Here is a 13,526-nt window from a genome sequence, read left to right as displayed (position 1 = left end):
GGGGGGCCCCGAGCACCCCCAGCTCAAGCGAGACGTTGCTTTAATTAATTAATTAATTGCCACAGTCGTTCCCCTCCCCGCGTTGCACGCTACAAGGAGCACGCTCTAGGGAACCGCCCCTGCACACTCCAGGGGCAGTGGCACTGTTGCGAGGCACCAGTGGGTGGGACAGGGAGCCCGCAGCCCCGGAGAGGGATCCCCCAGAGTGGGGTCCCCAGGCTCCTCTTGCAGATCATCGCGCCTTCCTGCAGGTCAGCAGGAGCTCCTGGCAGAAGCCTGATTAGGAGGGATGGTCCCCCCTCAGTGGCACATGGCAGGTTGTGCTCCTGAGTGCCAGGGGATGTGCTGCAGCACCAGTACCATTTATTACATTATTTAAATCCAAATACAAAATAAGGACCAAGGGAAGAAGAAGAGTGTCTGACCGGGGAGGGCAGCAGGACAGGACTGCCTGCAACCTGGCAGGCCCCAGGCAAGGGTCCAGGATCTTTCTGGCTCCGCTAGCTGGAGTTGGCCTGTTCTGTCTTAAGCACCTCCATGGTGGGAGGCTGGGGGTCCTCACGGGCTGGAGTCATCTCATCCTGGGTCTTCACAGCTTGCGGCTTTGTCAGCATAGTGTAGGTGCCCAGGGCCTGGAAGGAACGAGAGAGCCATGGGGGAGGAGAGGGGAAACTGCACGCTCCGGGGCTGTGGCAGGAGAAGACACTGTGTTGGAACAGGCAATTCCACTGTGTCGCAAGTCAAGCAAGCGGGGCAGAAGACCAGCTTGGCTGAACAGGAAACTCCTCATGGAGCTCAAGAGGAAAAAGAAAGGGTATGATCTCTGGAAGCAAGGTCAGGCTTTGCAGGAAGATTACAGAGCCGTGGTTTGCATATGCAGGGAGAAGACACGAAAGTCCAAGGCTCAATTAGAGTTGAAACTGGCCAGCGTTGTGTCAGACAACAAGAAAGGCTTTTTTAAGTACGTTAATAGCAAGAGGTCTAAAGAAAACATTGGACCGATATTTGTTGAAGATGGTCACCTGACTAATAGGGATGAAGAAAAAGCAGAGGCATTCAATGTGTTTTTTGCCTCAGTCTTTAATAATACTGATAGACCTTGGGCTGCCCAGTCCTCTGAGTCAGAGGACCACGACTGCGAGAACAGTGACTTTCCATTTGTGGATGCTGAAATTGTAAGGGACCAGCTGTATCAGCTGAATGTTCATAAGTCCATGGGGCCTGATGGGATTCATCCCAGAGTACTAAAGGAGTGTCCTGGTTTCAGGTGGGATAGAGTTAATTTTCTTCCTAGTAGCTGGTATAGTGCTGTGTTTTGGATTTAGGATGAGAATAATGTTGATAACACACTGATGTTTTAGTTGTTGCTAAGTAGCGCTTACTCTACTCAAGGACTTTTCAGCTTCCCATGCTCTGCCAGGTGCACAAGAAGCTGGGAGGGAGCATAGCCAGGACAGTTGACCCAACTGGCCAAAGGGGTATTCCATACCATATGACGTCATGCTCAGCATATAAAGCTGGGGGAAGAAGAAGGAAGGGGGGATGTTCGGAGTGATGGCGTTTGTCTTCCCAAGTAACTGTTATGCGTGATGGAGCCCTGCTTTTCTGGAGATGGCTGAACACCTGCCTGCCAATGGGAAGTAGTGAATGAATTCCTTGTTTTGCTTTGCTTGTGTGCGTGGCTTTTGCTTTACCTATTAAACTGTCTTTATCTCAACCCATGAGTTTTCTCACTCTTACCCTTCCGATTCTCTCCCCCATCCCACTGGAGGGGGAGTGAGCGAGCAGCTGTGTGGGGCTTAGATGCCAGCTGGGGTTAAACCACGACAGTCCTTTTTGGTGCCCAATGTGGGGCACGAAGGGTTCAAGATAATGACAGGTTTGATTGGAATGTGCTAGATGAATTTATAGCTGTTATTGCTGTTTAGCTATTAATTGGCAGGCTCCTGTGCTTGCCATGGGACTTGCTTGCCTTACTGTATATTAGAGTCTAGTGCTCGTTAGTGGCTGCTTTTTGCTTTTGCTGCTTGCTGTACTGCTGGACTGCTTATCATCTTACTCTTCAGTATATAAAGCTGTGGGAAGAAGAAGGAAGGGGAGATGTTCGGAGTTATGGCGTTTATCTTCCCAAGTAACCGTTACACGTGATAGAGCCCTGCTTTCCTGGAGATGGCTGAACACCTGCCTGCCAATGGGGAAGTAGTGAATGAATTCCTTGTTTTGCTTTGCTTGTGTGCGCGGCTTTTGCTTTACCTATTAAACTGTCTTTATCTCAACCCACGAGTTTTCTCACTTTTGCTCTTCCGATTCTCTCCCCCATCCCACCAGGGGGGAGTGAGTGAGCAGCTGTGTGGTGCTTAGTTGCTGGCTGGGGTTAAACCACGACAAGGAGCTAGTGGATGTTATGGCAGGAACCCTCTCGATCATCTACCAAAGGTCTGGGGAGGTCCCTGCTGACTGGAAACTATCCAATGTTATTCCAATTTACAAGAAGGGTGTGAGGGAAGACCCAGGAAACTACAGACCTGTTAGTCTAACCTCAGGACCTGGAAAAATTATGGAGAAGATCATACTGGGTGCTACTGAAAGGCATTTAAAGGACAACGCAATCATCAGGCACAGTGAACATGGGTTCACAAAGGGAAAGTCGTAGAATCACAGAATAGTTTGGATTGGAAGGGACCTTTAAAGGTCATCTAGTCCAACCCCCCTGCCGTGGGCAGGGACATCTTCAACTAGATCAGGTTGCTCAGAGCCCTGTCCAACCTGACCTTGAATGTTCCCAGGGATGGGGCATCTACCATCTCTCTGGGCAACCTGTGCCAGTGTTTCACCACACTCATTGTAAAAAATTTCTTCCTTATATCTAGCCTAAATCTACCCTCTTTTAGTTTAAAACCATTCCCCTTTGTCCTGTCGCAACAGGCCCCTGCTAAAAAGTTTGCCACCATCATTCTTATAAGCCCCCTTTAAATACTGATAGGCCGCAATAAGGTCTCCCCACTTCTCGAGCTTGTCCAGGTCCCTCTGGATGGCATCCCATCCCTCAGGCGCGTTGATCGCACCACTCAGCTTGGTGTCATCTGCAAACTTGCTGAGGGTGCACTCGATCCCACTGTCTACGTCACTGATGAAGATACAGACCCCTGAGGGACACCACTCATCACCAATCTCCATCTGGACATTGAGCCGTTGACCACTACCCTCTGGATGCAACCATCCAACCAATTCCTCACCCACCGGACAGTCCACCCATCAAATCCATATCTCTCCAATTTAGAGAGAAGGATGTTGTGGGGGACCGTGTCAAAGGCCTTACAGAGGTCCAGATAGACGACATCGGTAGCCCTTCCCATGTCCACTGATGTAGTCACTCCATCATAGAAGGCCACTAGGTTGGTCAGGCAAGACTTGCCCTTGGTGAAGTCATGCTGGCTGTCTCGAATCACCTCCCTGTCCTCCATGTGCCTTAGCATAGCTTCCAGGAGGATCTGTTCCATGATCTTCCCAGGCACAGAGGTGAGACTGACTGGCCTGTAGTTCCCCAGGTCGTCCTTTCTTCCCTTTTTAAAAATGAGTGCAATGTTTCCCCTTTTCCAGTCAGCGTGAACTTCACCGGACTGCCACGACTTCTCAAATATGATGGATAGTGGCTTAGCAACTTCATCCGCCAGTTCCTTCAGGACCCACGGATGGATCTCATCGGGTCCCATGGACTTGTGCACCTTCAGGTTCCTTAGATGGTCTCGAACCTGGTCTTCTCCTACAGTGGGCGGCTCTTCATTCTCCCAGTCCCTGCCTTTGCCTTCTGTGGCTTGGGCAGTGAGGCTCAAGCACTTGCCGGTGAAGACCGAGGCAAAAAAGTCATTGAGTACCTCCGCCTTCGCCATATCCTGGGTAACCAGGTCTCCCTTTTCATTCCGGAGAGGGCCCACATTTTCCCTAGTCTTCCTTTTATCCCCAATGTACCTATAGAAGCTTTTCTTGTTGCCCTTGACGTCCCTGGCCAGATTTAATTCTATCAGGGCTTTAGCTTTCCTAACCTGATCCCTGGCTGCTCAGACAATTTCTCTGTATTCCTCCCAGGCTACCTGTCCTTGCTTCCACCCTCTGTAGGCTTCCTTTTTGTGTTTGAGTGTGTCCAGGAGCTCCTTGTTCATCCATGCAGGCCTCCTGGCGATTTTGCCCAATTTCCTCTTTGTTGGGATGCATCGCTCCTGAGCTTGGAGGAGGTGATCCTTGAATATTAACCAGCTTTCTCGGGCCTCTCTTCCCTCCAGGGCTTTGTCCCATGGCACTCTACCAAGCAGATCCCTGAAGAGGCCAAAGTCTGCTCTCCTGAAGTCCAGGGTAGTGAGCTTGCTGTGCACCCTCCTCGGTGCCCTAAGGATCTTGAACCCCACCATTTCATGGTCACTGCAGCCAAGGCTGCCCTTGAGCTTCACATTCCCCACCAGCCCCTCCTTGTTGGTGAGAACAAGGTCCAGCATAGCACCTCTCCTCGTTGGCTCCTCTACCACTTGGAGAAGGAAGTTATCATCGACGCATCCCAGGAACCTCTCGGAGTGCTCATGCCCTGTCGTGTTGTCCCTCCAACAGATATCGGGGTGGTTGAAGTCCCCCATGAGGACCAGGGCTTGTGAACGTGAGGCTGCTCCTATCTGTCTATAGAGGGCCTCATCTGCTCGGTCCTCCTGGTCAGGTGGCCTGTAGCACACCCCCACCGTAATGTCACCTGTCCCTGCCCTCCCTTTAATCCTGACCCATAAGCTCTCGGTCAGCTCCTCATCCATCCCCAGGCAGAGCTCCATGCACTCCAGCTGGTCATTGACATAGAGGGCGACACCCCCTCCTCATCTCCCCTGCCTGTCCTTCCTAAAGAGCCTGTATCCTTCCATTCCAACACTCCAATCATAGGAGCCATCCCACCACGTCTCCATGATGCCAATAAGATCGTAGCCCTGCAGGCGTGCGCACGTCTCTAATGCCTCTTGTTTATTCCCCATGCTACGTGCGTTTGCATAGAGGCATTTAAGTTGAGCCCCCAATGAAGCTGTCTTACTGGCTGGGGTTCCTTTGTGCTGCTCTTCAGGCGCTCTCCTGCTGACCTGTGATCCTTAGTCCTGTCTAACTAATTTGATATCCTTCTATGATAAGGTCACCCGCCTAGTGGATGAAGGGAAGGCGGTGGATGTAGTTTTTCTGGATTTTAGTAAGGCTTTTGATACTGTCCCTCACAGCATCCTTCTGGACAAGTTGTCCAACTGTGGGATGAGCGGGTTCACGGCGCGCTGGGTGAAGAACCGGCTGAATGACAGGGCTCAAAGGGTTGTAGTGAATGGGGCTACATCTGGCTGGCGACTGGTCACCAGCGGTGCTCCTCAGGGTTCAATTCCAGGGCCAGTTCTGTTCAACATATTTATCAATGATCTGGAGGCAGGAGTTGAATGCACCATTAGCAAGTTTGCTGATGATACCAAACTGGGAGGTGCTGTTGACTCTCTTGAGGGACAAGAGGCCTTGCAGAAGGATCTAGATAGATTGGAGCATTGGGCTATGATTAATGGGATGAAATTTAACAAGTCCAAATGCCGGATTCTGCACCTGGGACAGAGTAACGCCAGGCACAAGTATAAATTGGGAGAGGAGTGGCTGGAGAGCAGCCCTGCAGAAAGGGATCTGGGGATGGTGGTTGACAGCAGGCTCAATATGAGTCAGCAGTGTGCCCTGGCAGCCGAGAGGGCAAACTGCATCCTGGGGTGCATCAAAGACAGCATAACCAGCCGGTCAAAAGAGGTGATTATCCCGCTGTTTTCAGCATTAGCGCGGCCTCACCTTGAGTATTGTGTGCGGTTCTGGGCCCCACAATTTAAGAAGGATGTTAAGATATTTGAATGTGTCCAGAGGGCAACAAAGCTGGTGAAAGGGCTGGAAGGCATGTCCTATGAGGAGTGGGTAAGGACTTTGGGCTTGTCTAGTTTGGAGAAAAGGAGGCTGAGGGGTGACCTCCTTGCTCTCTACAGCTTCCTGAGGAGGGGAAGTGGAGAGGGAGGTGCTGATCTCTTCTCCCTGGTATCCAGGGACAGGACGCGTGGTAATGGTTCAAAGCTGCGCCAGGGGAGGTTTAGACTGGATATTAGGAAGCATTTCTTTACCGAGAGGGTGGTCAAACACTGGAACAGGCTTCCTAGAGAGGTGGTCGATGCCCCATGCCTGTCAGTGTTTAAGAGGCATTTGGACAACGCCCTTAACAACATGCTTTAACTTTTGGTCAGCCCTGAAGTGGTCAGGCAGTTGGACTAGATGATTGTTGTAGGTCCCTTCCAACTGAAATATTCTATTCTATTCTAAGACTGGACGTGCAGTAGGAATGGGACAGGGAAGGCAGGGCCACAAGACGGTGGCTTCAGGAGCTGACTTGAACCTCTGCTCCATGTTCAGCCCCATTCGGGGCACAGGGATGGACAGGGAAGAGGCAAACTTCCACCCCAAAGAGACAGTGAGAAAGTCAGCGCTTGCCTCGTATTTTTGCCAACTTATTCTGGCACAGAGAGAAGGGTCCTGGCTCCTCCAGCCACAAGCCAGCTCAGGCCGGTCCCTGAGCCAGGGACTGCCGCAGCGGGGACCCTCCTGTTTTAAAAAGGATGCTGTGAAGCAGCTTTCCCAGCCCACAGTTTGTATTTTGGACCCACCCACCAGGCCAAATTCCTCCTCATCTCCCCTTTTCCACCACAACCACCCCCTCCACAAGGGCCAGGCCCCGCCGGGCTGCCACCTTCACTTCCCTCAGGCAAGAGACGGGGTCCCTCTGACCACACTGACCTGTGCGACCATGTTGGTGACATCACCAGTGTTGGTGGGCAGCAGGACGGTGTTGGAGTCTTTGGCAAGCTTGGAGAAGACGCTCACGTACTGCTCTGCTACAGAGAGAGAGGCAGCAGCGTTGCCGTGCTGGGGAGAGAGGGCCAAGGCTCAGCAGCGAAGAGGCAAGTCACGTACCACCAAGAGCTCATCTGTGCCCCTACCCCCAGCCCACCCTGGGCTGGTAGCAGCCCCTAAGAAAACAAAACTCCTCGCTGCTGCTGAAGACACCAGGGAACATCTGAGAGAAAGCCAGGTGCCACCCCGGCCTTGGTTTCATCTCCCCCGGTGCTAGCACCAAAGCTGTGGCTGCCCCAAGGAGCCATCGCTCACCCGCTGTGCCAGAGCAGCCGCCAGGAGCTGAATAGCTTCAGCCTTGGCCCTGGCCTTGACCAGCATGGCACTGGCTTCTCCTGCAACGAACCACAGCAAAATGCACATCAGAACTGCAACAAAGTGCTTCTAAGGAGCAAATCAAGACAACCTCAAGGAGCAAATCAAGACAACCTCATGCACGCAAAGCCTCCTCTTCTGCAACAACAGCACAGTGATACTCCTGCAACACACCTCCTGCTGCCCCAGGCTGCGGGGCAGCAACACGAGCTGGAGCTCAGCCCAAGGGCGCCAGCAAGGAAGGATCAGCATGGCTGAGGAAGCCTGGCCCACAGACAGTGATGCAGTCTGCTCCTCGGGAGCATCACCCCTCAGCGCAGAGGGCTACAGATCCTCCAGGCCCCACATGTTCTAGCCCAAGGCACTACCAGCAGCTTTGTTGATTTGTTTGGCCTTCTCAGCTTCTGACGCCAGGATCTGGGCCTGTTTCTGCCCCTCAGCCACGTTGATAGCCGATTCCCGCGTCCCCTCCGACTCCAGCACTGTCGCCCGCTTCCGTCGCTCTGCCTCCACCTGCAAACACAGGTCAGATGCCAGCCTGCCACGGCCATGCTGAGGAAATCCCATCCGTGGGGCAAGCGCAGCAAGGACACGCTCCTATGTCCTGCTTGGGCAAGCATGGCTTAGCAGAGGATAAGAACACAGCTACAAAACACCAAGCGATCCCTGGTGAGGGCTGGTTCTGCTTCTCACGCTGCACAGCCCTCCCCAGCCCGGTCCACACCTAACCGGCCACTTCCCCCTCCTCCCCGGAGATCTGGCACTCCTCTTTTCTCAAGGGGAAACCTTCAGCTCTGGGATTTTCCTCCTACAGAGCCCAGTAGGGATTTTAAAGGGAGCTGGCGGGGCTTGTGTGTACCAGGCAGGAGCCACCACTGCCGAAATAAGGATGGGAATTATTTATTCAATAGCTGTACGTTTGCAGCCAAAGTGTCAACAGGCTTCCCTCACCGCAGGAGGGCCCAGTGCTGCCAGCTCTGGACGGAGAACAACCGTGCTGCGTGGAAGGGGAGATTTCCCTCTCGTTCCAGACCGCCTGCCCAGAGAACCAAACCTGCATCTGCATGGATTCCTTCACGCGTGGGGGCACATGGATGTCCTTGATCTCGTAGCGCAGGCACCGGATGCCCCAGCAGTCTGAGGCCTGATTGATGGCATCCACAATGTTGGCGTTGAGGGACTCCCGCTCCTGGGAGGCACAAAAGAAACGACAGAGAGCAAAGAAGAGGCACTTAGCACGAGACATGGGGCAGAAGGGAGACCTCCCCTCACGGGCCAAGGTCAGCCAGAAAACCCCAACTCCACAGGCGTAACGCAGGGCCACATCTCTTGAAGGGGTTACCTTCTCCTAGGGAGGGCAGTGCCCAAAACTGAAATTGCTGAGATACAAACATCATCCAGGAATGCCAACAGCTCCCGCTTCTGCCCAACAAATGCAGCATGAGGGTTACAGCCCCCCTGAACCAGGTCAGCCAGGACACTCATCACTGGGCCCGAGCAAAGAGTCACCGAGTCAAGAGAAACACAGCCGGACCAGCCAGGTCTGGGCATGCACCACCCATCACCCTTTCCGACTAACACAGGGCAGGGGAAAAAATAGCTCCTGTTAAAAAAAATAACCGAAACAAGACCCATCTTCAAGGATTCACTAGTAGGTCAACTGAAACAGAAGCCCTCTAAGCAAAGAGCATTTTGCTGTTAAGTGTATCAGCCTGGCCATGCAGACCCCCCGGCGTTTCGAGAAATGCTGCTAGATGCTGGCAGCTCCGTGATCCACCTCCCCAGCTCACCCGGAAGACTCTGTCGAGGGAGAGTTTGCCAAGTTCAGATCTCATGGTGGTCTGGGCCAGCTGGGTCACTGCATACTCAGGATCTTCCACCCCATAGCTGGCCTGGAGAGCAGAAGCAAAAAACAGAGTCGATGGCAGTGCCGAGAGGGACCCCGAACGAATCAGGATGGGCAAACGCTAAGACGAGAAACCTGCCACAGACACCCCTGCCAAAGAAAAGCGGGGTCCAGAGCTGAGATCTGCCTTCCCCTCCTCCTCCCATTCCCTCGGGAGGGAACAGGGTGCTCAGCCCACCCTCCTCGCAGAGCACAGCAAGCTGGGCAGAGCCTGAAGCACGCGTCGCGGAGAGAAGTGAGCCAGCAGAGCCAGGCGAGCGGTGGCTGAGGGCCTGCCAAGGCAGCCAGCTGGGCAACGCAGCATACGCAGACCGTGCTGGGCGCAGCCAGAGACGCTAGGAGGCTGCCAGTTTGACTCATGCTGAGTGTCAGCACAGCAGGGACAGTACCTTGTAGGGGTCCATAACCCGCAGATAGAGCACGCCGTCAATCTGCAGGGTGACATTATCTGCCAGGAGAGAACGACACGTTCTGTTTAGTGAAGCAGCAAAGTAAAGCCATGGCAACCCCCTCTCTCCCGACAGAATTAGCAGAGCTGGGCAGGGTCATCCCTTTCCTTCCTGGTGTCAACAGCGTGGCATGGAAGAGGGATCAGCTGAAACAGACCTCCTTATGCAAAGGGCTTTATAAAAAGGACCCTGACGTTCCCTACAAAATGCCTCATTTTGACATTTTAATACACAAGAAATCTCAGGTCTCCAGATCAAAACATTTCATACTGTAGTTATTTTAAAAAATAAAATATTTAAGAGGAAAAAAAAAATAAAAAGCTTAATACTAAAATTTTAACAGAGCTGTCCATTAACCTGATCTGAAATCTTTTTTACAGAAACACAGGGGAGATTTTTCCTGGTTCAAGACAGGAAAACATCTGAAATCTGAAAAATGGATTCCTGCCCAGGTGCGTTCAACCCAGCAAGAAGGGGCAGCCACAGCCCGCAGAGAGCAGACAGGACCTCCTGGGGTTCTCCCACTCGCAACACCACAAGGACAGTCAAGCCCGGGTGACCAGGGACAGGGCTGAGTATGAAGTCTGGGACATTTCCACTCTTCCCCGCGCTGTCCCTTGCTCACCCTGGATGCAGTGGAAGGAAAAGGGCAGGATGCAGAAGCTGTTCCTTACCTAGGGTGACAGCTGACTGCTCTGGGATGTTAATGACGATTTCTTTGAGACTCTGCACATAACGAATCCGATCCAACAGAGGGATGAGGAAGTTCAAACCCTGGGAAAAGGGTGGGATTAGACTGCTGAGCCCTCTAATCTGGGGTTTCACCCCCCCTAGAGAACTCAGCCAGACTAGAGAGGGCTGTGCAAACAAAGCTCAAGTACGCTACACGCTGTAGATGCTACAGGCAGAGCAAATGTGCTTCCCACACATAGGAAATTTAGGTTTCTCAGTGCTTTTAACACTCCACCAAAGGAAATTAGTCTACAAGCAGCCAAAAGGATCACAATCTGGAAGAATAAGCACACCATCCCCCGAATCCTCGCGCAAAGGACGCGCCTCGCTACAATTTTAGGAACCTGCTGAATCCAGAAGGGAAGAAAAGCAGCTCCTTACAGGCTCAAGGATTCGGTGGAACTTGCCCATCCTCTCCACCACCCAAGCCTCCTGCTGTGGCACAAAGAGCACCCCGATATTCACGGGCAGGCTGGAGTTCAAGCAGTGCGGTGCTGGGGCCAGCCACGCTGAACGCTTCAGCTGTTGGGAGTGCTGGAGAAAGGAAAAGGAACAGGATGGAGACTGGCTGCTGGCACCTTGCCCCTTGCACGTGACAACCCTCCTCCTCCAGGCCCTGCTCTCCCATCTGGGATTGATGCTCCTGGCCCCGATACACCAGGACAGGAAACATCACTGACACCCTGAATAAGCACACACCGTGAGGGGACATGGGCTGTCCCCACAGGGATGAGACCTAGGCCCCAGGATCAGTTCAAGTGTCAGGGCCTTCCCTGCAGGTGTAGGGGGGGCTCACCCCAGTGTTGGAGCTTTCTCCACATCTTCCCTTCCCTCACATCCCTGCGTGGGGGGAGGAATAAAGCCCCTCTGACACTGTAAGGGAAAGGAAGGTGTGGGGTGGGGTCTCTCCTGCCCCACTCAGCCCCCTGTAACCTGGTCAGACTCCTTCCTCCCATCCCTCTCCACCTCCCACCTCAGTCCCAGGTCCCCCTCACCAGCCTGTCCCTCCCCAGCTGTGGCTGCCCTCCGGCTCCCCCCAAGGACCCTCCTCCCCACAGCCACAGCCCCTCACTCCCCCCAGCTCTCCTCACTACCTCCCATGCCCAGCTCCCCACAGCCTCCTCGCTAACCACTATGCCCCCCCCGCACCATAACCCACCCCCCAGGCCTCCACAGCCCCTCACATCCATTTCTCCTACACTCATTTCCTCCCCAGCCCCACATCCCCTCACATCCATTTCTCCTACACTCATTTCCTCCCCAGCCCCACATCCCCCAACCCATCCCCCCCCTAGTCCACCTCACCACTCCTCATACCAGGTTGCCCCCAGTCCCCCAACACCACTCCCCCAACCAAACTCCCACCCAGCCCCCTCAGTACCCCCATACCCATTTGCCCCCAGGCCTCCTCTGCGCACCCCAATACCCCTATCCCTACCCAGCTCCCCCCAGCCGAGCGCCCATGAGCCTCTTCCATCCCACCCTCCACCCATCTCCCCAGGGCTTCCTCAGAGCCTCAACACCAACCCCTCCCGGCCCCGGCCCCGGCCCCGGCCCCCCAAGGCCTCCCCCAGCCCCACCTGCAACAGGCCGAGGCCGGGCCCGGCCCGGCACCCCGCCCGCGCCAGCATCGCGCCGCCGCCACCGCTCCCCCCGCCGCCCCGGAAGGCCACTCGGGACGCCCCGCCTCTCCCGGGTGAGCCTCCCGGGGCACCCCGTCCTGCCGTGGCGGCCGCTGCCCCTGGTTCCGCCGTCCCCGGGAGCAGCGAGACGCGGGCTCGGTTTCCAAACAGGCGTTTATTAAATTAAAAACAAACACGAAAAGTACCGGTACAGCCTCGCCGGGCAGCTGCCAGCCTCCCCGCCCCAGCTGGGCCACGGCGAGCGGGTCCCGGGGCCGTGGGGCGAGGGGGAACCCCAGTGTCCTGGGGGGAGTGGGACTCCGGGCCCCGGTGCTGTGGGACGGGGGGACCCCGGTGCCGGGGGGGAGCACGACCCCCGGACCCTGGTGTCATGGGGCAAGAGGTACCCCAGGACCCGGTGCCGTGGGGGGAGCAGGCCCCCACTGTGTGTGTGTGGGGGGGGGGGGTGAGTGGGACCCCGGCCCCCCCAGCCCAGCAGGGCCAGAGCCTCTCGGCCTCCCCATGGCAGTGGAGAGCGGGGCCTCACCCCCCCAAGTGTGGCAGAGGCCTGTCCTGTCCCATCCCCATGCCCCAGTTCTGCCAGCCGGAGCTCTGGGGAGAGCGACGTGAACACAGGGTGGGCTTCGGTTAAAATGACGGCTGTCCCAGTGAGCCCCTGGTCCCAGGGTCGTGCCCACCCCAGCGAGGTTGCAGCCTGGCAGTCCTCCCTGCATGAGCCTAGCAGAGACCCCAGGTCATGGGGATTACACAGATGGGGTACATGCAAGCTCATTTTTCCTTTGTCTCCTGCCCCTCTCACCTCTCTGACCCACCCGGGGCTCCTGAGGCTGCAGCAGGGACGGGCACTGCTCCAGATCACCCCCAAACACCTTCCTGAAGGTCCAGCCTGACTTCCATTTGATGCCCTCTGCTGCTTCCCCTCTTCCCAGGGACTAAGCCAGGGCTCCTACCCATCCTCCAGCACCTGATCATGCTGCCAGCAGACCCCTGCCCAAAGCCATCTCCTGGATGGGATTCACCCCACACACGCGCAGACGGTGCAAGGCTCTGATTTTTTTGGCAATCTCCACCTTCTCTCAGATCCACAGCACATATGGGCTCCGGAGGCTCCTGCCAGGAGGACTGTCCCTGTGCTCCTGCAGAGAGCCCCAGGTCCCCATTCATGGGACAGCCACATCTCTTAGCCCCAGGAGCCATGGCAACAGCCAGTTCCCTGCCAGCCACAGATTTCTTGGGGTCTGGCTTGCCCTAAAGGGGTGGGAGGGCAAGTCCAGGCCTCCCCAAGCTGACTGAAGTGGGGCTGGCCCCACAGAGCTGGTGCCCAGCAAGTCTCAGCCTCTCCCGGGGCTTTTAACACAGCCCCGTCCTGGGAGCTGCATCCTGGTCGAGAGGTGGGTCACCCTCTCCTTCCACAGCCCGAGGTGTCCCCGTCCCTGGTCACCCTCACAGCCCCCACAGCCCTGCTGCAACCCGGGCAGCCCCGCGCTGCTGAGCGCAGCCTCCCCGCTGCCAGGGGCCTCATCCAGCACCGAGAGGGTGGGG

General features: G+C 55.4%; 1 protein-coding gene across 3 annotated transcripts; it reads right to left on the bottom strand.

Annotated features, from left to right (window-relative positions):
• Positions 1-231: 231 nt before the first annotated feature.
• LOC142075087 (stomatin-like protein 2, mitochondrial) lies at positions 232-11,990 on the bottom strand. Of its 3 annotated transcripts, none has more exons than XM_075136092.1 (10): positions 11,922-11,990; positions 10,723-10,875; positions 10,284-10,383; positions 9,550-9,608; positions 9,045-9,146; positions 8,309-8,443; positions 7,623-7,767; positions 7,195-7,274; positions 6,823-6,951; positions 232-632 (listed from the first exon to the last, which is right to left on the bottom strand). In XM_075136092.1, the coding sequence occupies exons 1-10, from the start codon at positions 11,970-11,972 to the stop codon at positions 501-503; spliced, it is 1,086 nt and encodes a 361-aa protein (XP_074992193.1). In that variant the 5' UTR covers positions 11,973-11,990; the 3' UTR covers positions 232-500. The 3 variants fall into 3 exon arrangements, with proteins under 3 accessions (XP_074992193.1, XP_074992194.1, XP_074992195.1); XM_075136093.1 differs by having other exon boundaries at positions 503-687; XM_075136094.1 differs by lacking the exon at positions 232-632 and adding an exon at positions 1,970-2,075.
• Between the last annotated feature and the right edge of the window lie 1,536 nt (positions 11,991-13,526).

This window comes from Calonectris borealis, chromosome W (genome assembly GCF_964195595.1).
Source record: "Calonectris borealis chromosome W, bCalBor7.hap1.2, whole genome shotgun sequence".
NCBI lineage: Eukaryota > Metazoa > Chordata > Aves > Procellariiformes > Procellariidae > Calonectris > Calonectris borealis.
Note: the sequence above shows the minus strand (reverse complement) of the source record. Positions and strands in the feature narration are given on the sequence as shown.

Excerpts from the sequence above, each read along its gene's own strand:
- LOC142075087 (XM_075136092.1), bottom strand. The coding sequence starts at position 11,972 with ATGCTGGCGCGGGCGGGGTGCCGGGCCGGGCCCGGCCTCGGCCTGTTG. Across the intron at positions 7,275-7,622 it reads ACAAATCAACAAAGCTGCTG|GAGAAGCCAGTGCCATGCTG; the intron begins GTAGTGCCTTGG and ends GGTTCGTTGCAG. Across the intron at positions 633-6,822 it reads TCACCAACATGGTCGCACAG|GCCCTGGGCACCTACACTAT; the intron begins GTCAGTGTGGTC and ends CGTTCCTTCCAG.